The sequence below is a fragment of the Rhynchophorus ferrugineus genome, unplaced genomic scaffold (genome assembly GCF_030347505.1).
Source record: "Rhynchophorus ferrugineus isolate W39M unplaced genomic scaffold, kcgeb_rfMv2 rfM11, whole genome shotgun sequence".
NCBI lineage: Eukaryota > Metazoa > Arthropoda > Insecta > Coleoptera > Curculionidae > Rhynchophorus > Rhynchophorus ferrugineus.
The window spans coordinates 26,199,753-26,225,985 of NW_027472590.1; the positions used below are offsets into that span (position 1 = coordinate 26,199,753).

The 26,233-nt window shown below is 34.4% G+C and overlaps 1 protein-coding gene across 1 annotated transcript; it reads right to left on the reverse strand.

The window, feature by feature from the left end:
* Positions 1-25,026, reverse strand: LOC143204894 (putative multidrug resistance-associated protein lethal(2)03659). The gene is made up of 10 exons (XM_076417821.1): positions 24,479-25,026; positions 22,951-23,181; positions 20,681-21,111; positions 20,461-20,617; positions 15,927-17,147; positions 12,074-12,416; positions 8,784-8,934; positions 2,443-2,673; positions 1,931-2,383; positions 1-526 (listed from the first exon to the last, which is right to left on the reverse strand). Exons 1-10 carry the CDS (start codon positions 24,553-24,555, stop codon positions 69-71), a joined length of 3,753 nt encoding a protein of 1,250 aa, XP_076273936.1. The 5' UTR covers positions 24,556-25,026; the 3' UTR covers positions 1-68.
* Positions 25,027-26,233: the final 1,207 nt, after the last annotated feature.

The following is a 26,233-nucleotide window of genomic DNA, read 5'->3' on the forward strand; positions in this document are numbered from 1 at the left end:
TTAAAATGAAATGTATTTTATTGAATATTCTATAAATTCGATTGTATGGTATGGGGAACATCACAATTTTAAGGTTTATCGAAGGTTCGGGATCCATCTGTAGCTAACATTTGTGCGAAATAACTTCTCTTGTTCTCCATCAGGTTCAGGGGTTCGTCAAATTCGACGATCTTTCCTTGGTCCATGACGATGATCTTGTCGCACTCGATAACCGATTGGAGACGATGGGCTATGATGAAGACGGTACAGTCGGCGAAATTCTGATTGATGGCGCCTTGGACCAGCATTTCGGTGTCGGGGTCCATGTTGGCGGTGGCCTCGTCCAGTACCACGATTTTGTTCTTTTTGATTATGGCTCTGGCCAGGCAGATGAGTTGTCTCTGTCCGGTAGAGAAGTTCGAGCCGTGGTCTGTGATTTTCAGTTCCAGGCTGTGGATGTGGTCGCGCATGTGCACTTTTTCTAGTGTCTTCCAGATTTCGTCATCGGAGAAGTTGTTGTAGGGGTCGATATTTTGTCGAATGGTACCTAAGAACAAAATATGTTATAGATATAATTCATGTCGATACAAGAGCAAATTCCTAACATGTAGAAAAGAAGAAGATCAACAAGTATATGTATATATAGGTCAATGAAAATAACCTTGCCAGCCGACTGTTGCGTTTTCCCACGCTTTGGAGCGGGTTCATCGTGTGCAATCTACTCGGTTGACTGTCGATTGGACTTCGGAGTGAAATGATGGAGCCATGTTTCATCCATTGTCACATATCGACGCAAAAACTCCGAATCATTAACTCGTCGTTGTTTTTGGTCAAAAGTGAGCTCGCGCGGCACCCACTTTGCACAGATCTTTCTCATACCCAAATATTCGTGAATGATATGATTTACACGTTCAGTTGATATCTTTAGAGTTTCTGCTATTTCATTTAATTTCAATTTACGGCCGTTTAAAATAATTTTGTGGATTTTTTAAATGTTTTCGTCGGTAACAACTTCTTTTGGGCGTCCACTGCGTACACCGTCTTCGGTGCTCATTTCACCACGTCTAAACTTAGCATACCAATCCTTGATGATTGATTTTATTGGGGCAGTGTCCGGAAACTCGGCATCAAGCCAAGTTTTTGCTTCAACTGTATATTTTCCTTTCGAAGAACAATATTTTATCAACACGAGAAATTCCTTTCCATCCATTTCTTTCACAATAACAAAAGTTGCTTCACTGAAAATGTTATAATTCACAAACTAATGATCCGACAGCTGCCAAATTAATACACGCATCTTTTGAGGCTTAGGACTAACTAATAAAACATATGGATTTAATTATAGTAGCGCCATCTATGTGTCAGGCTAGGGACTTTTCAATTGACCTGTTAAATAGCCACCAATGCAGGCTCTGACTTTTTTAATGCATTTGATTGGTTCGTTTAAATGGTTCCACAAAGACATTTATTTGGTTCATTTCGATAATGCCATTTTTTGTTTCAGTTTGTGTTTTAATGACTTAATTATGAACACTGTTATTTGATTATAATGTATATTTAGTTTCAAAGGTGTTATGTATCCAGTGTATGTGCGGAAATTAAAAAAAGGGACGTCATTTTCGTTAGAAGACTGGATTTTTATTATGTAGCTGGATACTTAGCTAGCTGGATACTAGCTTACTAGAAATAAAGGATATGTGTCAGACAGTATTATTTTACCTGATATGTATATAATCTCTTATATAGATGCATTTGTGTAGATGATGAGAAAGTGTGTAAAGAAAAAAAAAGTTTATGGATAAAGGTAAAAGTTAGATTAACGTTTTATTAGGTTTTGTTGCATTGGCTGTTTTATTGGACGAACTATTGGATAGTTTCTAGTCATTTTATAATATAAATTCCATCCTAAATCCCATAAAAATAATAGTAATAATAAACATTTTATATTTACCTTGGAATAGAAGAGGATCTTGAGGAATTATGGAGATGTGGCTCCTGAGATAGTCCAAACTCAAATTCTTGATATCGATGCCGTCAATGCTGATGGTGCCGTCGTAGTCATAGAGTCGGAAAAGCGTTGATATAATGGAGGACTTTCCAGCACCGGTCCGTCCCACTATTCCCACCTTTTGCGTGGGTAATACATCGAAACTGATATCCTTCAACACCTTCTCCAATTTATAGGAAAGCGAGACGTTCTTGTACGAGACCGTACCTTTGCTCGGCCAGTTCTCTGGCTTGTCACCATCGTAATTGTCCTGTTTCACTTCGGTGTATTCCAAAACTCTCTCCACCGACGTCATGTCGTTCTCCAGATCGGACCACTGCATCAAACCAAATTGTACCAACATGGCCAACGCCGAGGCCTTGGTGATAGCCAAACCAACATCACCACCGGTTTCACCTTGAACAAAAAACGAGGTTAGACTAACGTTATTTAAAACATGTAACGTATATCATTACCTGTGTTGAAGAACAACAATTTTCCTATGATGATAGTCACGAACACGGTGGACAAAATATCCATAAAGAACCCAAAAGCCCTTCTGATACAGAAGGACATGTAATGGGCAGAGGTGTATAGATCTTGATGCCTGTCAAATTCTTCGACGAGAATCTTTTGGGCCTTGGAAGCTCTGATTGTGGTAACACCCTCCATTGTGGCGTTTAAGTGTCCAATCAACGGACTTCGAGCTTAAATGATTAAATAAGAACGTTAGGTTTATGATTGTACAATACTGTTAATGTTAATGATTTAGCCAAATGTGTTTGAAATATCTGAAAAAGATTATTAATAAAATTATACATATAATATTACTGTTTCAGTCGACTACTTTCAGTCATGACTAGTTCATTCGACTGGTTTTTTGAAATTCTCGATTTCCTATCCTCACCGCGATTTTGAAAATAATATACTGATTTTATGCCTATATGCACAATGCACATTAATATAGCAGTATTTAGAAACTCTATTTTTTAATATTATTTATTAATGTAATAGGATAAAAAGAAAAATTTCCGATAATAAATGATGAATAGTAAAATAATTTTGACAGCATTTATGTTTACTTGACAACTATTAACGCATGGTCTGAAAAGTCCCCGGCGTAACAAAGAACACGCAGTTTTTTTGTTCAAAATTGGCTTTATTCAGCAACGTTATCTCTGTTAAGAGTCACATAATCATTCCAGTGTCGCTCTAACATTTCAATACCATTTTTGTAGAACGATTTATCTCTTGCCCCAAAATAGGCCTCAGTTTCAGCGATAATCTGAGCGCATCGGTGAGCATTTTTTTAAGATCTGCGAACGGCCAGTGGTCGCTGGGAGCGAAATCTGGCGAATACGGCGTATGTGGAAGCAATTCGAAGTTCAATTCATATAGTTGTTCCATTGTTTTGATTGACTTGTGACACGGTGCGTTGTCTTGTTGAGACAAACTTTTTTCTTTGTCATATGCGGTCGTTTCTTTGCAATTTCGGCCTTAGAACGCTCCAATAACGCTATATTATATTCACTGTTGATGGTATATTCTTTCTCTAGTTGATGAATGTCACACCAAATACTGAGGCCATAACTAATCCAGCCGATTGTTGTAGTTTTGGCCACTTTGGAAAAGGTTCACCAGTTATCCACTTAGATTCACACGATCGTTTTTATTCTGGAGTGAAGTGATGGATCCATGTTTCATTCATTATCACATATCGACGCAAAAATTCTGGTTTATTACGTTTAAACATGGCCAAAAAATGCTCAGAATTATCGACCTGATTTTGATATTGGTCAATAGTGAGCAAACGCGGCACCCACTTTGAACAGAGTTTTCTCATAGTCAAATGCTCATGCCATATACAACCAATACGTTCTTTTGATATCTTTATGATGCTAGCTAACCAACGCAACTTTACTTTTTGATAATTCAAAACGATTTTGTGGATTTTTTTGATGTTTTGTGGCGTTACCACCTTATTTGGACGTCCACTGCGATCAGCATTCAGTCAGTCAGCAGACCAACGTTTTATTGTTGTTTCTGATGGAGCGGAGTCCTTATAACACTTTTCAAGCTATTGCTTTGCTTGAACGGTATTTTTCCCATCAGGAAGCAGTGTAAAATTAAAACACGAAATTATTTTTGATCCATTGTCCTGAAAATAATAAAAGTACTGCCACTCTTAGAACAATAGCTTACAAACTTGCGAGTAGAATATCATGAAATCTGCATTTGAACAGCTTTCTTTTCAAGGTTAGTACTAACTGAAAAAGCGGCGGAAGAAACAAAACTAAACATCTTGTGACAAAACGCAAACAGCTTGGCCCATTTAGATATATGGTGCTGAACTGTGGGGTACTACTAGGTAATCTAACATAGCGATCCTTCAAACGTCTCCAACAAACTAATTCACCGCGATATCCACTTGGAACCGATAACGAGCGTGATTCAAAGTTTAGTGCAAAGTACTCTGAAGGATAGACTTTAGGGTACGTTAGAATTAGAACTAGAATATATAAGTTTGTACAGCAGATCACTTACTGAAGCGATCTTCTACATGTCAGTATAGTTATATTTTATAACGGAAATCATAAAATAATACTTTATTGCCCACGGGCAGCTTGTTGAAATTCTAAGAGATTAATGAGAAAATATATTGATGTGGACTCAATCAATCCTACCAATCACCAATCTCCAACAAATCTTCAACGAAGGGAAATGATGCAATATCAAATAAAAATTTTAACTCAGGTTCAAGATTTGTGTCGTTTCGTGTTTTTATATGTTATCGCCTTCTTCTATGCTGATGAAATGGGCAATCCGAAAAATACCTTGTTTTGTAAAAATAGTTCGAAAAATGGGAAAAGGGAATTTAAAGCAATTAAAATAAACGAACCTTGATTAATATTGAAATAGATGGATTGACCATTAAATGGAGAATGGTTGTTATAGGAAATGCAATGTAATTCAGTATTTTTATAATATAGTAAGTCAGATTACAGTTTAACACGAAAGTCTACATGAAGATTTTTCATCTTACCCTGCTTAATTACTAGATAAAGTTCTTAAGGGGCGTCAATTAATTATTTGAAGCGTTCGACTTGTGTACAGTCTCAAGAGTGACTATCGGAACCAAAACATCCACGTGATTTTGTGTAAAATTATCTGCTTTTAGTTGTTTCAATTTCAACCCAATTTTTTTGCAAATTTACACCGTTTCTTTAGAGAAAAATTATTACAAATGTTATTTCATGAAAACGCAGTTCAAACTATCAAAAACTCATTAGCAAGACGTTACTAAGTATATTCAAAGTTATTTTGTACATACGCCATCTAAATTTATGACGTCAAAACGCCGCAATGTTGTCACATCAACGCTGAGTTTTAGTTCAGTTTGGCTTTGACTAAAACGAAATAAAATAATTGTACAAAAATGTTATCAAATATAATTTATTTTAACATTATAGTATACCTAAAAACTACAGTTAATTATACAGCCACAATAGTTTATAGGTGAGAGTTAACCCTTTTCACTATTGTTTTCAAGAATTCTGAAAGAAAGAAATAAGAAAACCGGACGACTTTGACAGGCTCATTCGTTTACGCGTTAGAACTAATCAGACAGCAGTGTGTCTCTTTTTTAACTAACTTTTTTTTCTGGTTCTAAAACAAACTTACAAAGTGCGGAAGACAATATATTAAACATCTTGATGACGTATGTATAAAAACTTTGAATAGACTATATAGTAGTTTTCTGTGATATTTGTTGTAATGGTTTCGAACAATGTACTATTGCATTGATTGAATCAACAGCTCTGGCATACTCAGACTGCTCATCAGGTATAATGCCTTCTTATTAGCGCCTGTTCAGTTGAAATTCTGAATAAGTGAGATAAAGTATCGCTATGTTGCCCGGAAGATAGGAAAACGTTATAGAAAATAATGCAAAATATTTTCTTTATATTTATCATAACTCTAAATTAATACCTTTTTAAACTCAAAAAAATATTAGATAGTAGATAAAAAATAATATATAGCGGAGGAAAAATACAGCGTAGGAAATTTTTTATTCAAATATTTGAATTATCATGATATAATTTCGATCGGTGATGTACGTTTTACATCATTATATGCCGAGTAATTTTGCCTTTAAAAATAACTAACATAATCGTATGATAATGCATTATCAACTTTCCCTATGACTTAAAACAATTCACATTGCATACAAAAACCAAGGAATCCGACTTTATTTAGCAAAAAGCATTTCTCAGGTTTATTGATGATTAAAACAATAATATTTCGTCAAACATTGACTTTACCGAAAAACACACATTCGGATCTGAAACAATAGAAGGTTCTGTCGACGAAAGGAGCGCGAGATTAAGCAACGATGACTTGATCTTTATTAATTTACGTAATGAAATGGGAATAAAGACTTAACGTAAACATATCCTATCTATTTGCTTTTAGACATTGTTTTAAGTCTGACCTTCTACGTCGTTTACGGCATAGATACGACCCTAGAGTAATTCAAGTTCATTCATAAAATTTTAAGAATGTTTGTTGAATATTATCTGGGATGTATCTTAACGTGTTAATTTATTATATGTGCTTTCGCGGTTTATTATTTCGCAATTTGCTTTAATATTGTGGGGCATTTTTCATCAACTGTGGGTGTGAACAGACATTTTTAGTGAAAGTAAAACTAATAATAGATTTGTTATATTGTTCAACAGTTTTATTCGCAGAATAATAATAAATTTTATTCGAAAAACTTATTCCTTATAATGCGTTTGAAAGATAATAGTTTATAGAACATTCTAGATATAAGAATAGCGCTAGTGGTTTACTCGGAAGATACTCTCAAGTTGAACTAAAATCAAAGAGATTAATTTAACATATCTGTCAATTATAAAACTAATTTGGAATTATGGGGTGTACATATGGGGTTTATTAAACGAAGAGATGCACTATCACCTCGAAATCAAATGAATTTACAAAGTCATCCAAGATTTTGCCTTAAAACACGAAATAAGAATGCCAAACCACAGCAACGTGGAAGCAATACAGCTGTAGGTGTATTCTTAACTCTAGTTTTAGTACTTTATGTTACTTCTCTTAGTACTTTATGTAATCCCGTACTCGCCTTGCTTGTTTATTAATGAAGGTATAACAGAACAGTAGTAATACATTATTTTGTAAATTAAGATTGTTCTAAGCATATCTAATCAACAATTAATAAGACTGGAAAGATGATTAAGAAAACAACCAAACTTGATTTATATGAATGGCGTTTTTCATCATCATGGTATGCATTTAGTGACTTGGTAAAAAATGAGAGAGATTAGCTGGCAAATTCTGATGCATCCACCATATAACCCGGACCTTACTACCTCCGATTACTACTTGTTCTGGTTTTACGGAACTCTCCAAATAATGTAAAAAGGGTCTTTGAAAATCATCTGGTTTAGTTTCTCGCCTAGAAACCTCAGAACCTGAATACTTTACCAGAAAAATGTTAAAAAGTCATCAATCAAAACGGTCATTTATGACAATGTTTGAGAATTATATGAGTTGGATGAAACCCATCCAAAATTGCCTTTTCTCTAAACCTCACCAACATAATATATCAAATATTTAGAAAGTAGAAAGTATATGGTTATTTCAATCTTCTTTCAGTGTGTTCATGGTTCCAGTTTGGTTACATCAACATAGATGTCTCTTTTAATATACAAAACTGAATTATCATGCCGTGAGATAATAAATTTATATTTAACAAAAAGCCCATTTTTTAAAGAAAACCCGTATTATCAAATTTTTCTATTTTATTCGAAAACCAACATCCACTTGTTGCTGTATAAACCATTCAGTCTATGAACCATTCGACGTCCCTTCATTCTGGTAATTTTGCTTATACGTGGTTTTAGTGATCTTTTGTGAAAAGAAAGCTGTTCCATCTTGACCGTGGTGCTAAACTGATGCTGCTGTACCGCCATTGAAGCTTTAAGATTTTAAACAAGATTTTTTGAAACATATCCTAACATTGAGCAACAGATATTTTGTTCTTTCGCTTTTAATAACCGGGTATCACTACTAATCAGCTTTATATTATATCAAACTAGTGACCCGCCCCGGCTTCGCACGGGTGCAATGCTGATACTAAATTAAATACACTACAGAAAAAATATGAACGTTGTATATAAAAACATAGCGGCCCGCTCCGACTTTGCACGGGCATAAAATATATATGCCTATGTCACTCAATGAAAACATGATTAAAATCGATCCAGTATTTTTGGTTCATTCATTACTGCCCTTGGCCTAAGTAAACAATAAAAATGGTTAATGTGGGTTATCCCTAAAAGATAAACATATACCATCGCGGACTTTTTTGTAGACCTTTTTATGGTGTACAATACTGTAGTACATTAATTTGATCTAACTCGTAGGGTTAGGCAGCGTTTTTGCTAATTGCTAAATAAGCCTAAAAAAATAGGTTAATTTACGACATCACGTTAGAAACCTCTAAAATTAGCAATGTTGCCTTAGTATATTATGCATGTATTATACATATAAACCTTCCTCTTGAATCACTCTATCTATTGAAAAAAACCGCATCAAAATCCGTTGCGTAGTTTTAAAGATTTAAGCGCACATAGGGATATAGGGACAGAAAAGGCGACTTTGTTTTATACTATGTAGTGATAATTTACGCGAAGAAGAATTGAAGGATAAATATTAAGTAAGATTATCCAATATATTCGATATATCCAATTTAGTCACCGAATCGGTAATGTTAAATAGCAGTACTTACTTGCCGACTCCAATCGCTTCAAACTTCTGGCTGCAGGCATGTAGAACCTTTGTAAGGTAGCCAACAGTACTACCAGTACCGCTGCTGGTATCAAGAATCTCCAATTTACTGATGATACCAAGGCAACAATACCACCAACTGATAAAACAATCTTAAAGAAGAGTTTTAATTAGTAATTATTTAAGAAACTTTAATATTGTGTGTTAGCATGTACTCTGAGTATTATTTCTGTTTAAATTAAGCATATATTGAGAAAAATTGGTACAATATATTTTAATAAAAATATTTTCCCTCATTTTATATAATTGCTCTCCATCTTTCTGGGAATATATCATGTTGGTTTGACAGCGATTCAACTATCGATTAATTTTTCGCACAGCTTCAGCATTTCGAAGCTATGTACCAGCTAAGCCATATTACATCGATTTAAACATATGGTAATTAGGAGGTGCTATGTCTGGTAAATATGCCGGACCTGGCAGAAGTTTTTTGGAACAATATGTTATTCAATTTGTTCCGGTTTAGTTCGGTTTTAGCGTTTCGTAGTACTTTAAAACGTGTATATTCTGTCTAGATATGTTCAGCAAGACTTTATGGAGATAAATATTCCGCTTTAGTGCCGATATAGATGCTTCTGCTGGACTAATACATATCTTTTCCACTTGGGGTTATGGTAGTCTAGTCGTTGTTCATCGCCAGTCACAATATGCTACAGGAAACTCTTTTGTTTTAGCCTACAACCAATGAAACAGCGATTGTGAAACTGTTGAAAATGCTATTTTCAGTCAGTTTGTATGGTACCCATTTTCACTTCTTTTGGATCTTTCTATAACATGTGAAAGTCTGAAAACAGTTGATTCATCAACTGCTCAGCTATCTGAAAGTTTTTTGAGAAGTCTAGCTCTTTTTTCAAGAACTTGAAGTGGCTTTTCGTACAATAAGTCTTACAAATTCATTGTTTTCGCACCTTTTTGGGTTTCTTTTTTTATTACCCTTTGCAGTTCCACAATAAGCATTTGTTATGTTTATATGATATATAGATGGCATGTAGAAAATCACTTCATTAAGTGATCCCCTGTACAAAATACTATTTTAATTAATTATTCTTATTCTAAAGTCCAATAGGTCCAATAATCAGATCTGATGGTCTTAGACGTTTCAGTCTACGCACTTCACTATCACTTCGCATATTTAGCTGATCAGCGAGTACATTCGGATGCACCGACACTCTTTCGAAGTACTTCACACAAACACGTTGAATTACACTCGTTATTAGTTCTAAAGGATTATTGCGTTGTATCACTTCATTTGAAACATAGTACGGAGTATCGACAATGGCACGCAACACTTTGGAACCGTTGTATGATGGATATATTAGACTTGCTAGCGGTTCCTCATAGTTGGATTCCATATGACCAAATAGGCTTGAGTATAGATTTATACAATAATATCTTGTTGTGTTATGATAACCTGAATTTGCGCCCGATAAGCCAATACATTTGGTAGAGTTTAAGTCCCAGTTGTTTCCATTTGGCAAGTATGTGCTTCTTCCAAGTTAAGCATCGATCTAGGTGCATACCAAGATATTTAACATTCTCTGCTTGTGGGAGTTGATAATTATTTATATATACTGGTGGACATGTCCTTCTACGCAGGGTAAAAGTTATATACATGGATTTTGTTTCGTTGATTGGATATTCATGAGAGGTTAAGACTGCCATGTCGTCTGCGTATGTTGCCATAGTGATTATTTTTGTTGTAGGTAAATCGGATGTGTACAGAAGATAACATATAGTACTGACCCTAGTACACTACTTTGCGGAACTCCTGAATATCATCATGTAATTCGGTATATTAATCGCCTTGTTTTACTGTAAAATGGCAATCTGTGAGGTAATCCGGACGAGGGAGAAGTTTCTTTAATTTAACCTGCAATCTCGTATGCCATACTTTATTAAAGGCTTGATATACATATTTATTTTGTTAACAAATCTATACACTTGTTCTATTATTCCGTGCTAATTGCGAAACCCAAATTGATGTTCTGGAATGATCTTTCTTTTTTCTGTTATACAATTGAGCCTCTTTATGTACAGTTTCTCAAAAACTTTTGAAATTATCGTTAATAAACTTACAGGTCCGTAGGAGTTTTTTTTTGGGCTCTTCAAGCCTTTATTTGTTATTGGCATCAAAATCACCATTTTTAAACAGTTGTAACCAAAACCGACACTTGGGATATGACGAATCAGCGTCACAATTAGTTTCTAAAAGTATTTAATGAGATTTGGTCGTAGATGTATTCAACTAATTCAACCAATTGATGAATTACTATGACTAATGAAGGTCGGAAATGCTATTATGAGTGTTCAATAATAAATGTCTAACTATAAGTATTTTGGGAAGAATCTCGCTGCATAACTCTGTTGGAAGGAACCAAATAAGGTGTAAGAAAATTATATAAAGAATATGACGCTATATAATCCAGTTATGTGGTTGTTTCACAAAAAATAGTATAAATATCAGTAGATGAACGTACTTACTGTAAGAATACGTATGGATTGTTACCCAAGAAATTAAGAGAACCGAGAGCCGTGAAGTTTATTCAATCGAAATCAGTAACAAGAGTTTTATTGATAAATAAACATTATTACTATAGAAAATAAAAAGGACCAATGGGCTCTCCTTGATAACAGGTGGGGCAAAAGTTCCGTTGCAATTTCGATTGCGCGCCTTCTTGTTTATGTGACGTTTAGCTCTTTTTCGCTTTAACCATTGTGTTGTGTAGACGTCCAAACTTTATTATTGATGAATTATGGAGAACGAGCAGAAATTGTGACGAAATGTATTGAAAATAATCGCTCCATTATTACCATTCAGTGGAAATTGCGTTAAATTTTCGTAATCGTCCAGTGCCTCACAAGACCACAATTTATCGTTTACATGCGAATTTTCGACAGTACGGTACGACAGCAGACATGCCTCGTTCTGGAAGACAAAGGACGCCTCGTAAAGCTGAAATGTGGCTCTGGTGCGTGATAGCGTTACAATCACTCCAGAAACATCAATTCGGAGATGTGGTTCCCAGTTACACATTTCTGCATGAAATAAGCGTCTCTATATACTGAAGAGCTCAATGTTACTAAATGAAAAATTGTTATATTGTATAGAGAAATGTTAAAACCATCGAATTTAACAGTTCTTTACATTGGTACTTCGTATTTTCGCGATCAGAATACACGCAAGCACCTAATAGTATTTTTAACATAGTATATTAGGGTATCAATACTCACCCTGATAAAATGGTTAACAGTATGTGGCAAATGCTCGTCTACTTTGGTCAAGTCTTGAGAAAATCTGTTCAAAATATTACCAATAAAGTAGTTGTCGAAGAATGACATTTGAGCGGTTGTCAGTTTTTCGATCATAGCATTGTGAAGATTGATGGAGGCTTTTCTAGAGAAATTAATGAACAACCACTGTTTGATCAAGTCGATTACGACGGAACCGAGGATCATAGCTGAATATAATTTCAACGTAAAGTTGGCTTTTTCCGTAACTTGTTTGAACGCCGGAGAGGTCATAGCCGTGTCGTTTCCAGCTCCTATATTCGTTGCATTCTGTTCCAAGTTAATCCTGAAAATTATATTAGAATCAGTCAAAATCCTGCAATAATACTCGTTCCTTTCCCGTTAGTAATTTAGCGTTTTGTAATAAGATTAAAGTTAACGATGTAATAAGAGTTCTCATTAAGTTTTGTCGGACAATAACTGACGGAGGTATTCCTGAGTTTCGCGGTAATTATTAAGAAGTTAAATTCGGTCGAGGTATAGGAATGGCGCAATTAATTTCTGGAAGACGGGAGGAACGTTGTTTTGAGTTTCTTTGAATTCAAAGTTAAAAGCCTATATTAGTAGAGGAAATGTCGGACATATTTTACCACATATTTCTACGAAGTATTTTCCTTGATCATATTTTTTATATGCGAATAAAATGTGGATTATTTAATACTGCTACTTTAATCTATTCCATTCATTTATTTGATTAAGAAGTGATAGTGAAATAAGAGTTATCCGAGATTATTTCTCAAGTAATGCTTAAAACATTCCTTAACAGGTCAATTGAAAAGTCCCCGGCATACCGTAGTAAAATACATTTTTTTGGCAAAATTATTATTTTTTATTCAACATAATTCCCTTCAAGGGTGATACACTGATTATAACTACCCTAAAACTTTTCGATACCATTTTTGTATCTCCAGATCTGGAGAATACGGTGGATGAGGAAGCAATTCAAAATCCAATTCATGTATTTGTGACACGGTGTGTTGTCTTGAAGCAACATTTTCTTTTTCCTCAAATGCGGCCGTTTTTCGGCGATCTCATCCTTCAAACTGTCCAATAACGCTATGTAATAGTCGCTGTTGATGGTCCTTCCTTTTTCAAGGTAGTCAATGAAAATTATTCCATGCACATCCCAAAATACGGACGCCATAACTTTGCCGGTCGACTGTTGCGTTTTCCCACGCTTTGGAGCGGGTTCATCGTGTGTAATCCACTCAGATGACTGTCGATTGAACTTCGGAGTGAAATAATGGTGTCATGTTTCATTCATTGTCACATATCCATGCAAAAACTCAAAAAGTGAGCTCGCGCGTCACTCACTTTGCACAGAGCTTTCTCATAACCAAATATTCGTGAATGATATGATCTACACGTTCAGTTGATATCTTTAGAGTGTCTGTTAGTATTTCATTCAATTTCAATTTACGGTCATTCAAAATCATTATGTGGATTTTTTTAATGTTTTCGTCAGTAACAACCTCTTTTGGGCGTCCACTGCATGCACCCTCTCACTCATGGTGCTCATTTCACCAAGTCTAAACTTAGCATACCAATCCCTGATAGTTGATTTTCCTGCGGCAGTGTCCGGAAACTCGGCATCAAGCCAAGTTTTTGCTTCAACTGTATTTTTTCCTTTTAATAAGCAATATTTTATCAAGACGCGTAATTTCTTTTTATCCATTTTTTTCACAAGAACAAAAGTTGCTTCACTCAAAATGCTATAATTTACAAACTAACGATCTGACAGCTGTCAAATTTATTCACGCCTCTTTTGAGGGTTAGGGCTAGCTAAAAAACATATGGATTTAATTCTAGTAGCGCCATCTATGTGTCAGGCCGTGAACTTTTCAATTTACCTGTTACAAAAACGATTTTCAATAAATGAGAAAAAAGAAAACATGAACACCAGGCAATACAAGACATCTTGTTACATATAGCGGTTTACATGTTGCAAGCGGTGGGTGAATGTGTGATCTCTAAGACTTCGATAGAGGGAAAATTCTTGATGCTCGGTTAGCGGGAGCATCTGTGATAAAAACAGCTGAATTGTTTAAAGTTTCACGAGCATTGATATCCGCGGTAATGATAGCATATACAAAATATAGTAAAATGTCATCGGCGAAGAAGAGTAGTGGGCGAAACCCAAGGATACTAACTAACAGATCGAATTATACTAAAAAAGATTGTGGTCAGACAACTTAACTACTGTGGAAAAAGTGACAGCGGAACTGGACACTCACTTCTATAATACAGTACTGTTTCGACAAAAACAGTACCGTAATTAAAATAATATCGTTCCGTACCATTCTATAAAGCTAATATTCATAAAAAGGTACTTTATAACGGAATTGCGAAACCCTTTACATGTATGGTCCGAGTAATCATGGTTTATATTGTTTCCTACAACAAGGCAGAACAATACCACGGTTTCTTAAACACGCTGGGTAATAGATTCATTGACGGAGGAAATTACAATGCAAAACATGTAATGTGGGGTTCTAGATTAATAACAGCAAAAGGCAGAGAATTGGCCAAAGCAATGAAGGCACATAACTTACAGCATATCCTGTACTGCTGAGCCAACATATTGGCCGTCAGATAGAAATAAAATTCCTGCTATAAAAAATATTGACACAAAAACGTTCAAAGCTGAATCATGCTTCGATTTATCATCTGATCACTCAGCAGTTATTATAAGAGTGAACTCAAATATTCTCAACAAAATAAAACCACCAAAACCAACTGACCATTATTTAGAGAGAAATTAGACAGTTTAATACATTTAAATTTACATCTCAAAACAGAAAGAGATACATAAATAGCAGTAAAAATATAACAAAACAAAAGTATAGTACGCAACACCTAATAGTGCGACATATCAAAAGTTTAATTATATTTCACGTACAATTAAATAAAAAATTGTCGAAAAGAGAGAACTGTGAAAAATCTGGCAACAAATCAGAACAGAAGAAAACAAGAGAAAATTCAACAAGGCCACAAAAGAGCTGAAAGAGCTAATAAATAAGGAACAAAATCAAGAAATTCAAACCGATTTAGAAAACTTAACGCCAACTGATGCAACGGAAAGTAACAAGAAAGGTTAAAAACCTCAACAACATAATCCGTCCATTAAAATTGACAACAATATCTGGGCTAGGAATGATAAATATAAAGTGGAAGTTTTCTCTAATCTCTTAAAAACGGTATTTAATCCGTACCCGGCTGAAATATCCGCAGCAGAAGAAAATAACATAGTTGACTTTTTTAACACTCCGTTTAAATGGATCTGCCTCACGAAAAATTTACTGTTAAGGAAATAAAAGAAACAATACATAAAGAAATTCTAACAAATAAGAGTAATAATGTAGATGTTTTTTACAATGAAGTCTTGAATTGACAAACAAATTCTGCTAATTAAACCACCTATTTCACGAAAAAAAAAAGAGTGGCGATCGGTGCAAATAGTAGATGATGATGAAACACCTTTCTGACTGTTGAGGTGGTTTAAACTATTTTGGGGAGCATCCTTAGGGGCGTTTCCCTTTTTCATTAAGGACCGATTGAGGAAGCTCGACGGAAAGAGGCAGAAGGGAAGATGTCACTTGGCGAACAAGAGTACGATGATAAAAAGTCGAAATACACAGGGAAAGGTAAGTTAAGGCGAGCCCGAATTGTACCAACGTGCTCCGCATCGCTAATGGTTCTGAGGTGCTATTTCTTTACTTACAACACTATATATTGATATAGTAGAAGAACATGATCTATATAAGTCAACAATAATTAAAGGTTTCAGTTTACTTACCAGTTGGTCAACAATCTCGAAGAATAACTTTCAGTGAACTCCGATCCAAAGAACAGCGTAGTGATGGCAGCGAAGACGAACAAGCCTCCACCAAAAGCAAAGTACTTCTTGAAAACAGCCAGCTCAACTTTACCGGTTTTCTTGACCTCACTGTAGACCTTCTTCCTACCACCGGGCGGCTTCTTCGGCAGCAATTTCGATTTCTCCGTAGCAGAATCGTTTTCGTCTTCTTCTTTCTTGTGATGCTCTTCGTTTTCCTCAAGTTCAATCTCCCTTATGATATCCACTTGAACTTCCGTCGGCTTTCCATCGAATTTCAATTCTCCATCTTTTATTATGATCATGTTATCAGCCGCGTTCCTGTGCACGAGATTGTGGGTAACCATGACGCACATATCGTCCTTGAGGAACCCTCGAATGCAATTGTGGAAGATATAGTCCTGAACTTTAGGATCCAGAGCGTGTAGAGGGTCATCCAGAAGGTAGATGTCGCTTTTCTTGTACACAGCACGAGCCAAATTGATACGGGCCTGTTGTCCTCCGCTCAAATTAAGACCCCTATCGGCCACGATGGTCTCGTCGCCTTTCTCGAACATGTTAAAGTCGTACTGAAGCGCGCATACTCGTACCACTTCCCTGTAACGAGCTTCGTCATAGGGCTCGCCGAAAACGATGTTCTGCTTGATGGAGGACGGGAATAGCCAGGGATCTTGGGAGGAGTACGAGAAATTACCGGTGGACAAGATTTTCCCTTCGATTACGGGGTAATCTTTTAGGAACAGCTTCAGCAACGAGCTCTTTCCGGAACCCAAGGGACCGGTGACGATTGTGAGACCTGGTTTGAGTTCGGTGCTGATGTTTTTCAGGATGGTGTTGCCTTTAATCGACACGGTGACGTTGGAAAGTTTCACTCGGGGCAGGTCGATGGTTTTACCGTCGTCCTCGTCGAGTTCTTCGCTGCAGAGAACTTTGTTGATACGTTGCGTGGCGGCGTATAGTTCCGCACCACGTCCCAGACCGAACGGTATCAGCATACTGATGGATTGTCTGATGTCACCGAACACCTTCATCGCATAGAAGATCACGCCGGCATTAGCCGTCTTGTTGACGCCGATGTAGGTCATTATCAAGGCGTAGAAACCCACCTTGGACATCAGCATGCCGATGATGAAGTTAGCCGTCCGCAGATACAGAGACCTCATCAGGAATTTCATCTCCTTCCTGGAAATTAAATAGCATGAGTGAACGCTAAACAATCTCAGGACACCGGAAGGATTGTTATTCTTTTCGTTAATTTTTATTTTAATCTTTCGGGCAAACTTTGACGGAAGACAAATCTGATAAAACTTAAATACGCCGTGTTGACGCTCCAGTAAACAGCGGATATTTTAATTTGGATTTTTTCCCGGCTTCTGTTTGCTCCCTTCCATCTTTGTATTAGCGGGAGACATTTATTTTGCTTAATTGGCCCTTGTTGATTACAGAAATATTAACATCAAAATAATCTAGAGATAAAGGGCGGACGTTTATCTCTTATAATCGTCATTAATATTATTTAGTGAAATAGGGAAGTAATTAATTAAGAAAAATAGATAGTCCTTCCAATAAAACAGTCAATGCACGTCATCAATATCGTCGAATGTTTTACCAAATTCAGTTTGTTAAAAGATAATACTCGTTTTACACTCCATTTTACTAATTGAAACTATTCTAGTTAAAAAGAGACTAACAGAATGAAGTCTGTCTATAATATTCGATTTGCGTTGGTATACCTGTAAAATTATTCAAAAGATTCAAACGTTTTTTTTGGCGTTTGTTTTGATAAATTTACAATTTTGTTTAAAATTTGTAATAGTAAAGTTTCTAATAAGTTACAGTAAAATGCGTTAGAGAGGCAAGTACTTACACTATGATATATGAAGTTGATACTGTTTATTGGAAATATTTTTAGCATGTTGTGGGTTACACTTCATATTATTACAAGTATTGAGAATGAGTGAATACAAAGAGCCACACAAAACCAAGCAGGTGACGAATGAAGGTCAACTTGATATTAGCTCTATTCGAGGTTAAATTTATGAAATGTATAGAAACAGTGAGTAATTTTTTCCATATAAATGTTATTTAATACGATTATTTCAGAGAGAACTGTTAGTATGGTAAATATCCACAGAAAACTAAGGGATATGCAGCTGCTTTCAGGCATGTAAGTCATCCCTTCATACACGGTTAGGAAATGTAGGATTTAAGTGATACAGTTATAAATAAACAAATAGGCCTTGTAGAATTTGAAGACATTACTTTAAAAATAATATCATTTCTAAAAGCTTATAATAAAATTATGGAAGATTGATTATTTCAATATATGTGTTTAGACGAGACATGGATATTTCTCTCAAAGACTGTAAAGGCAACAAAAGTTTATAGAAAAATGTAAAAGATAGAATAACATTGGTTTTGTTACTTATATCACCTTCTGTTTGGATAAACTTCATCAGACAGGCGTAAGAAGAAATTGACAGATAGTGGCATCGTTAACAAGTGTCCGATAGATCAAAAATTTACAATTGAACAGTGATTGTGATAATAAACGAGACTCAATGAAACTTTTCTGTTGTGGGTTTATAGTCCATTGTTGATAATTACGAACGCAGAAACGAAATAAGAATAGAAATAATTAAATATCACTATAAAATTAATATAGGTAATAACTGAAAAATAATAACTAATAAGTAATAACTCTAGAAAATCTTATTGCATTGTAATACATACTGATGTATTAATCCCGTACTCGTCTTGCTTGTGCATTAATGAAAGCACAACAGAACAGTAGTAATAAATTATTTTGCAAATTAAGTTGTACTAAACATGTCTAATGTAAGATGTAATTAATAAAAATATATAGCAAAACCTATAAGTATTTTGGGAAGAATCTCGCTGCATAACTCTGTTGGACGGAACCAATTAAAAAGAAAATATCAGTATATAATAAGTTGCTGTGGTGTAAGAAAATTATAAAAACAATATGACGCTATGTAATCCAGTTACGTGGTTGTTTCACAAAAAATAATATAAATATCAGTAGATGAACGTACGTAAGAAATTAAGAGAACCGAGAGCCGTGAAGTTTATTTAATCGAAATCAGTAACAAGAGTTTTATTGATAAATAAACATTATTACTATAGAAAATAAAAAGGACCAATGGGCTCTCCTTGATAACAGGTGGGGCAAAAGTTCCGCTACAATTACGATTGCGCGCCTTCTTGTTTATGTGACGTTTAGCTCTTTTTCGCTTTAACCATTGTGGTTTATGGACGTCCAAATTTTATTATAGATGAATTATAGAGAACGAGCAGAAATTGTGACGAAATTTATTGAAAATAATCGTTCCATTATTACCATTCATTGGAAATTGCGTTAAAAATTTCGTAATCGTCCAGTGCCTCATAAGACCACAATTTATCGTTTACAGGCGAATTTTCGATAGTACGGTACGACAGCAGACATGCCTCGTTCTGGAAGACAAAGGACGCCTCGTAAAGCTGAAATGTGGCTCTGGTGCGTGATGGCGTTGCAGTGTCTCCGGAAACATCAATTCGGAGACGTGGTTCCCAGTTACACATTTCTGCATGAAATTTAAGACGAATTTTAAAACTAATTTGAAAATGTTCCCGTACAAAATTCAGTTAGTCCTAAAATTACTACCGTGAGATCCTGATTAACGAGTTGTGTACAGTAATGCAATCCTAAGGCTGTCTGGTGAAATTGAATATTTTTTGTCTAAATTGATAATAACGAATGAAGTCAATTTTCTTCTCAGTGGTCATGCCAATAAATAGAACAGTCGGTTTTGGGAACACAGAAACTTCATTGATGAAATTAATTCATGAAACATCATTGCATCCACTAAAAACAACTGTATGGTGTGATATTCATGATGCAAAAAATCATTGGTTCCTAATTTTTTGAAAATGATTAAGGTGTTGCAGTTAATGTTACTGCTGACCGGTACCAAGACGTGATTCGAAATTTTCTTTTACCTGAAATGGAAGAGCAAGGATTAGAGGACATTTGGTTTCAGCAAGATGGGCCACAGCACACACAGCTCGTTCAACAATTCAATTATTAAATGACGTTTTCCTACGAAGATTAATTTCGTGAAGTGGCGGTTTAGCACAGCCAGCTAGTTCTCCGAATTTAACAGCAGCAGATATTTTCTTATGGGGTTTTTAAAATCAAAATTTTATTTGAATAAGTCCCAAACGATTCAATATCTTAAAGGCAATATTCGTCACGAACTTGAAGAAATTCATCCTCAGATGTAGCAGGATGCCATGAAAATGCTTTAAAGAGAGCCGAAATTTGCATAGCGAATCGCGGTCACCATTTAGTCGACATAATTTTTCAATTATAACAAAAAAAAATGTAAAAGCCAAATAAACTTTTTATGAAAACCAAACTTATTTATTTTTTGTTCGAGCAAAGTTATAGGCAATCAAAATGGTAGCGGGACTTTAAAAAAAAATACACTACCTTCTTCTTTCCTCTACTTTTCCAGAGAAAATACGTTCCCATGTATACATCTTGATGATTTTGATTGCCGACAATGTCTCCTGAGTAGCCTGCAACCTTTCGTCAGTTTTCTTACACAGATCCAACCTCAGGTTCTTAATCAACTTCGCAACATAAACTGTAACAAACAAAATCAACCTTATTAGCCCACTTATTCCCCTTTCGATTTTGTCACACATACTTTGAGCTGGTACAATGATCAAAAGAACTGCCACGCCAACAAATCCAGTGATGCCCATCTTGTTGTAGAGCAGGTAGCACACGACCATCAGGCGAATGATTTCAATCCACATGTCGTTGAATAACATCATGTTGTGCTCGAATACCATCACGTCTTTAGTGATGACGGTGATGACGTTGCCAAGACTGATTTCGTTCATCGCTGTCGGAGTCAGCTTCAAGGCCTTCCGGTAAACCAAAGAGCAGAAGGAGGTCCGAATTCGTATGGCCAGTTGTTGTACGTAAATGATATAGTTCTGGATATACAGGGCGTGGCCGATTTTAAGACCCACCTTCAAGCCCGCGTAAAACACGGCGTCTTGGAAGGTTATGGTGGTTTGGTTCGGGTTGAAGTAGGATACGAACTTTGATATGGCTTCTGGTTCATAAATACTGAAACATGTGTTAATAGTTATGGTGTTTCTGTTTTATAACAATAGTTCACGAGGGTTACTGTTTATATTTCTAGCATTTTGATTACGTGAAGATCAATGTATTTTTCCATGCGTTGAAACCATTTTTCTTAACTTCGATTGAAGTAACTCCAAAATACGCATGTAGGTTTTATTCACCAAGAAATTACAATTTCTTTTTAATATTCGGGAGTAAAGAAAGTAATTGGGTGCTAAATAAGATGATTCATTCATCAATTAGGTTAAACAATCATTTTTTGCAGATGCGATACGAGAGTTTGTATTGTCCTGATGGAGAATGATTGCCTCTTGTTCAATTTTATCTGGCATAGATAGCCTTATACATAGTAGGAGATAATCTTATACCATTCAGAATATATAGAGGTTCAGTATTTGCTGATTTTTATTATAAAGAGCTCCGTAATCACAGCCCTTCCATGAATGTTAGCTTTGTGAAGCTTCCGCTATACTAACACTGATAGTAGTGTTAATGCCAGAAATATAAATAGCAACACTTAACTTAACTTCAAATAAAAATAACTCAGTGGAAATCTCTATCGATTATAACTGATGCGTATGAGAAAATGTTGTTATAAGGTAGAAAATAACAAAGTTATTTTATACAAAACCAGTGAAAATTTTCACCTTATCTCTTATAATTTATTGTCAAACAGGGTGATGAACAGGTGCATTATTATCACACATTATCATCACACGAGGATCCAATATCAGCCACAAGGAACCTCCAACTTTATCTTAACAAAGTCGAATTGTGGTTGAAAACGTGATGTATCAAAGCAAATGAGACAAAATCTACCCATGTGACATTTACCATTTGTAGAAGATAATTATATATATATATATATATATATATATATATATATATATATATATATATATATATATATATATATATATATATATATATATATTATAAATATAGATAGAAAGATTTGTAGAACTTCTGCAAACAGACAACGCTAAATATCTGGGAATGCATTTTGATCGACATTTGACATGGAAAAAACATATAGTGACAAAACGCAAACAGCTGGGCTTAAACTAAACCAAATGTATTGGCTGATAGGGCGTAAATCTAAATTATTATTAGATAACAAGGTTTAGTTGTTTTCTATATTTAACAAATAAAAACGATAGAGAAATTCTATAACATACGTCATATATTATTCTATTATCTCTTTGTGTATTTTGCACTTAGTTTATCTTCCAAGAATAATTTAAAATTCACAATTTGATAGTATATAATTCGATACTTTCATATTTTCTGATTGTTTTTAGCTTTAAATATTGAGAAAAATAGTATAATATATATCGATAAAAATATAAAATATAAAAATATCACTATTTATATATATAATAGGTCTTTTCCATTTTTTTTGGAAATATGTCACTAATTTTGTTCAATTGACATTGGTAGATATCCGCAGTAGCGGTTTTACTACTTATCATTGCACAGCAGGACTTTATTACAAAGCATATTCTACGTTTTCAGTCAATTAGTATGGTAACCATTTTTTCCCTTTTTATATATTTCCTATATTATATATGTATATCGCTGATCAAAATATTTGCAAGCAACTAATGTATGAAATTATTCAGTAGACTAGCAAAGGTTTTGTTCAGAGCTCAACAAAAGTAGAATTCACCTTAGTTGAAACCTTAGATCAGGTCTTCAAGAGCAATAATTACTAGATAGTGAAATATGGTTGCAATTTAATATGCCATATTCTTTTAAATAATAAAATAGTATCATCTAAAATATCTAATTAAAAAATAAATAAGGAAATTATTAATTTACCTGCTGACTAATTTCCATGCCAAGTTCATCGTACCAAGAAAGATATATTGCCACCCAAAACACTTCCATAATATTGGAAGTAAATTTGTTTTTCCGTCCTTCATTTGTTTCCTCCATACCTTCTCGAACTTATCACCGTTTTTTTTAGCACCACAACAATTCACCACTTTATATAGGTCATCTTCCTCCAGATCCTTCTTCAGAGACCTTCTGAACAAGCCGCTTGTGTACCTAGAGAGTCATTAAAATAATATCAGTGTGACGTAAAATGAAGTTATTATTGTATAGACAACGTTGTTAAAATATCATAACAAAGGCTATTATGTAAAAACCGTAATTTATGACCCACCATTTTGTTCAAGAATCGTTTTCAATCCTTTTTACAACTTAAAAAACACTTTTGACGATAACTAACACCTTAAACGATATTTAACTGCCTATAAATTGTGGCCCAGATATAAGAAGATGCTACTTTGATGGCTGATAAGCACTTTAACATCTACTCGGCCCGAAATATAGATCGAGAATCAAGTATTTCGGGTTCAAAATTGGTAATTTGGTATTATAATTTTAATTAATATGCTTTCAAATGATTTAATATGAATATTTATAGCTATTCGGTTTTTGTTACGATAAATATTAACTTGGAATTTTGTTATTAGTTGATTTTAAAATTATTTACGTTAATTTCCAATTATGTATATTTGAATTTTAGTTTATTGAGTTCTCCTATTAATAAATTGCAGTATTAAGGGTATTTATATTTATATTCAGCAAATATATTTTGAAATCAGTTTAAAAAAAGCTTAGTGAATGAAATTTTTTTATGATTTTATAATAAATCTTTACAATTGTTCTTATTATTAATAGGTGTTTCAATTTTGGTTTAACATATGGTCGAATTTACTAGTTTTCATTGTGTATCAACTGTACATATAAGAGTCACGAAACTCATTGAAAATAGTTATACGAAATGCTTACGAAAATGTTAGTTTAGACATGTTATTAGCACTATTCCTCGGATTTTTACAATGTTTTGACAACTGGTTCAAGTTCTACCTCGTGTAACAAGGAGTAGAACAAAAAGAAGAAAAATCTGAACATGGCCGATGAGATTCTACCGAAATGTGGTCAAGATGTTAAAAGTTCTTTTAAGAACATATATATTTATATAGAACGATTGTATTTTTAATACGTAATGTATATGGATAATTAAAAGAAAAAATATTGTGTGTGTTTAATTTTTTAAAGAAATTGTCACTATCATACTAGGAATTGTTATACTATTAAAATGTATTGATGCTGATGAAAATTGCATTGAAAAATAAAGTAATTTTTACCAATATAAAATCTCTTCTACATTCTCAATCACTCAATTTTAGTCAAATTTCACTTACATTTTATTTGTACAACCATTTTATTTGTACACTTTTTTATAAAATAATATTTCACATGTGTCACATAACTCAGTGAAAATAGTCTTACGAATAATATTTGAAAGAAAATACATTTCCAGCAAAATACTTACGAGAACGTTAGTTTCGACAAAATATTAGCCCTATCCCTGGGATTTTTCTTACGCTCGATAAGCCCAACGTGGTCCATGATAGGAATTTCTTCGCGCGTACCGACCAATCATGAACCACTACCACTGACTGCTCTCACCGACGATCACTACATATAACATCCGATCCTGGCCGATAAAACATCACGAAAAAGCCCCAACAAACAACACTATCACTCTCATTAAGCCTTCACTTTTTGTTGATTCAAAAATATATTCCAAATTTACCGCTGTTTAACAAGAAAAAAGCAAACACCGTATAACAATACCTTCGATAAAGTCGTGTGCGAAGGAGTTAAAGACTTAATATCGTCATTGTTGAAAATATTTTTATTATTGTCACTGTTTGTAGATGATGTACGTCGTTTGATGAATGAATTTCAATTCATTATCGAACAAATAAAGAGTATGTCTGGATTTCTTCCAATATCTGGCGTATTACGTTCTCGATTTATTTGATACGGCCGGTAACTTCGACGGTCTTCATTATTCTACACCCACTATTTCACTACAATAAGAAAATATAATTGTGTCTTTATAACTATTAAGAGCACTTACACACGGTTTAATATAATCAGGCAAAAAGAGATTATTCAATGTTCCATGCCTCATACAGGTTGTGCAAAATTCTCGCTCTTGCACTGAAACTGTGAATTAGTTTTGATGGATGTACTATTAAGACGTGATTTTATAAATTTGTTTTTATTACAAGCAGAAGAAATGCTCAATGCTGGAATAAATTACTAGGGTTTGACTATAAACATACAGGAGATGGTTAAAATCTGACATATATACAATATTTGTTAAATCAGCTGTATAATCATCTCAATATTTTACTATTAATTTTTTTTATAACATCTTTATTAGTTACGCTTGGTACAATCTCAATTAAAAATTAATTTATTACTACATTTCATTTGTACTTGGATTAATTCACAAGCAAGACGATTGCGAGAAAATACATCAATATGTATTCCTCAATTATAAAATTATAGTAACTTATAGCTACACTAAAGGTATACACTTTATAAAAGTTCGTATGGTTTTGTTCACTTCAATCTCCTGATATCCTGCGCGCTGTCCAGCAGTTGTATTGCTTCCACGTTAGTATGATTTAGTAATCTTCTTTCGTGTTTCAAGACGAAATCTTAGATAACTTCGCAAATCCATTTGATTTCCAGGTCATCGTGCAGTTCTTCGTTGGTTACGTAGCGATAAGCATTTGTAATCAATCGAAGAACCTTGTTTTGACCGCGTTGTATGACACTTTACAATTTAATGGTGTCTCATTCTTATATGAACATTTCCAACAATTGCTCCAAAAGATACGTGTATAAATTTGATGGCTGTCGGATAGTTAGTTTGTGAATTATAGCATTTTGAGTGAAGCAACTTTTGTTATTGTGAAAAAAATTGATAAAAAGGAATTTCGCGTGTTGATAAAATATTGAAGAAAAAGAATACAGTTGAAGCAAAAACTTGGCTTGATGTCGAGTTTCTGGACACTGCCTTGATGTTTCAAGTTTAGACGTTGTGAAATGAGCACTGAAGACGGTGAACGGAGTGGATGCCCAAAAGAGGTTGTTACCGACGAAAACATTAAAAAAATCCACAAAATGATTTTGAATGGTGGTAAATTGAAACTGAATGAAATAGCAGACACTGTAAAGATATCAACTGAACGTGTATATCATATCCTTCGCGAACATTTGGGTATAA

What these genes read in the sequence shown, in the direction of transcription:
- LOC143204894 (XM_076417821.1), bottom strand. Translation starts at nt 24,555, where the DNA reads ATGGACCACGTTGGGCTTATCGAGCGTAAGAAAAATCCCAGGGATAGG. An exon ending in ATTGTTGTTCTTCAACACAG is followed by an intron (nt 2,384 to 2,442) that starts GTAATGATATAC and finishes TTTTTGTTCAAG; the next exon opens with GTGAAACCGGTGGTGATGTT. An exon ending in AGATCCTCTTCTATTCCAAG is followed by an intron (nt 527 to 1,930) that starts GTAAATATAAAA and finishes TTTTGTTCTTAG; the next exon opens with GTACCATTCGACAAAATATC.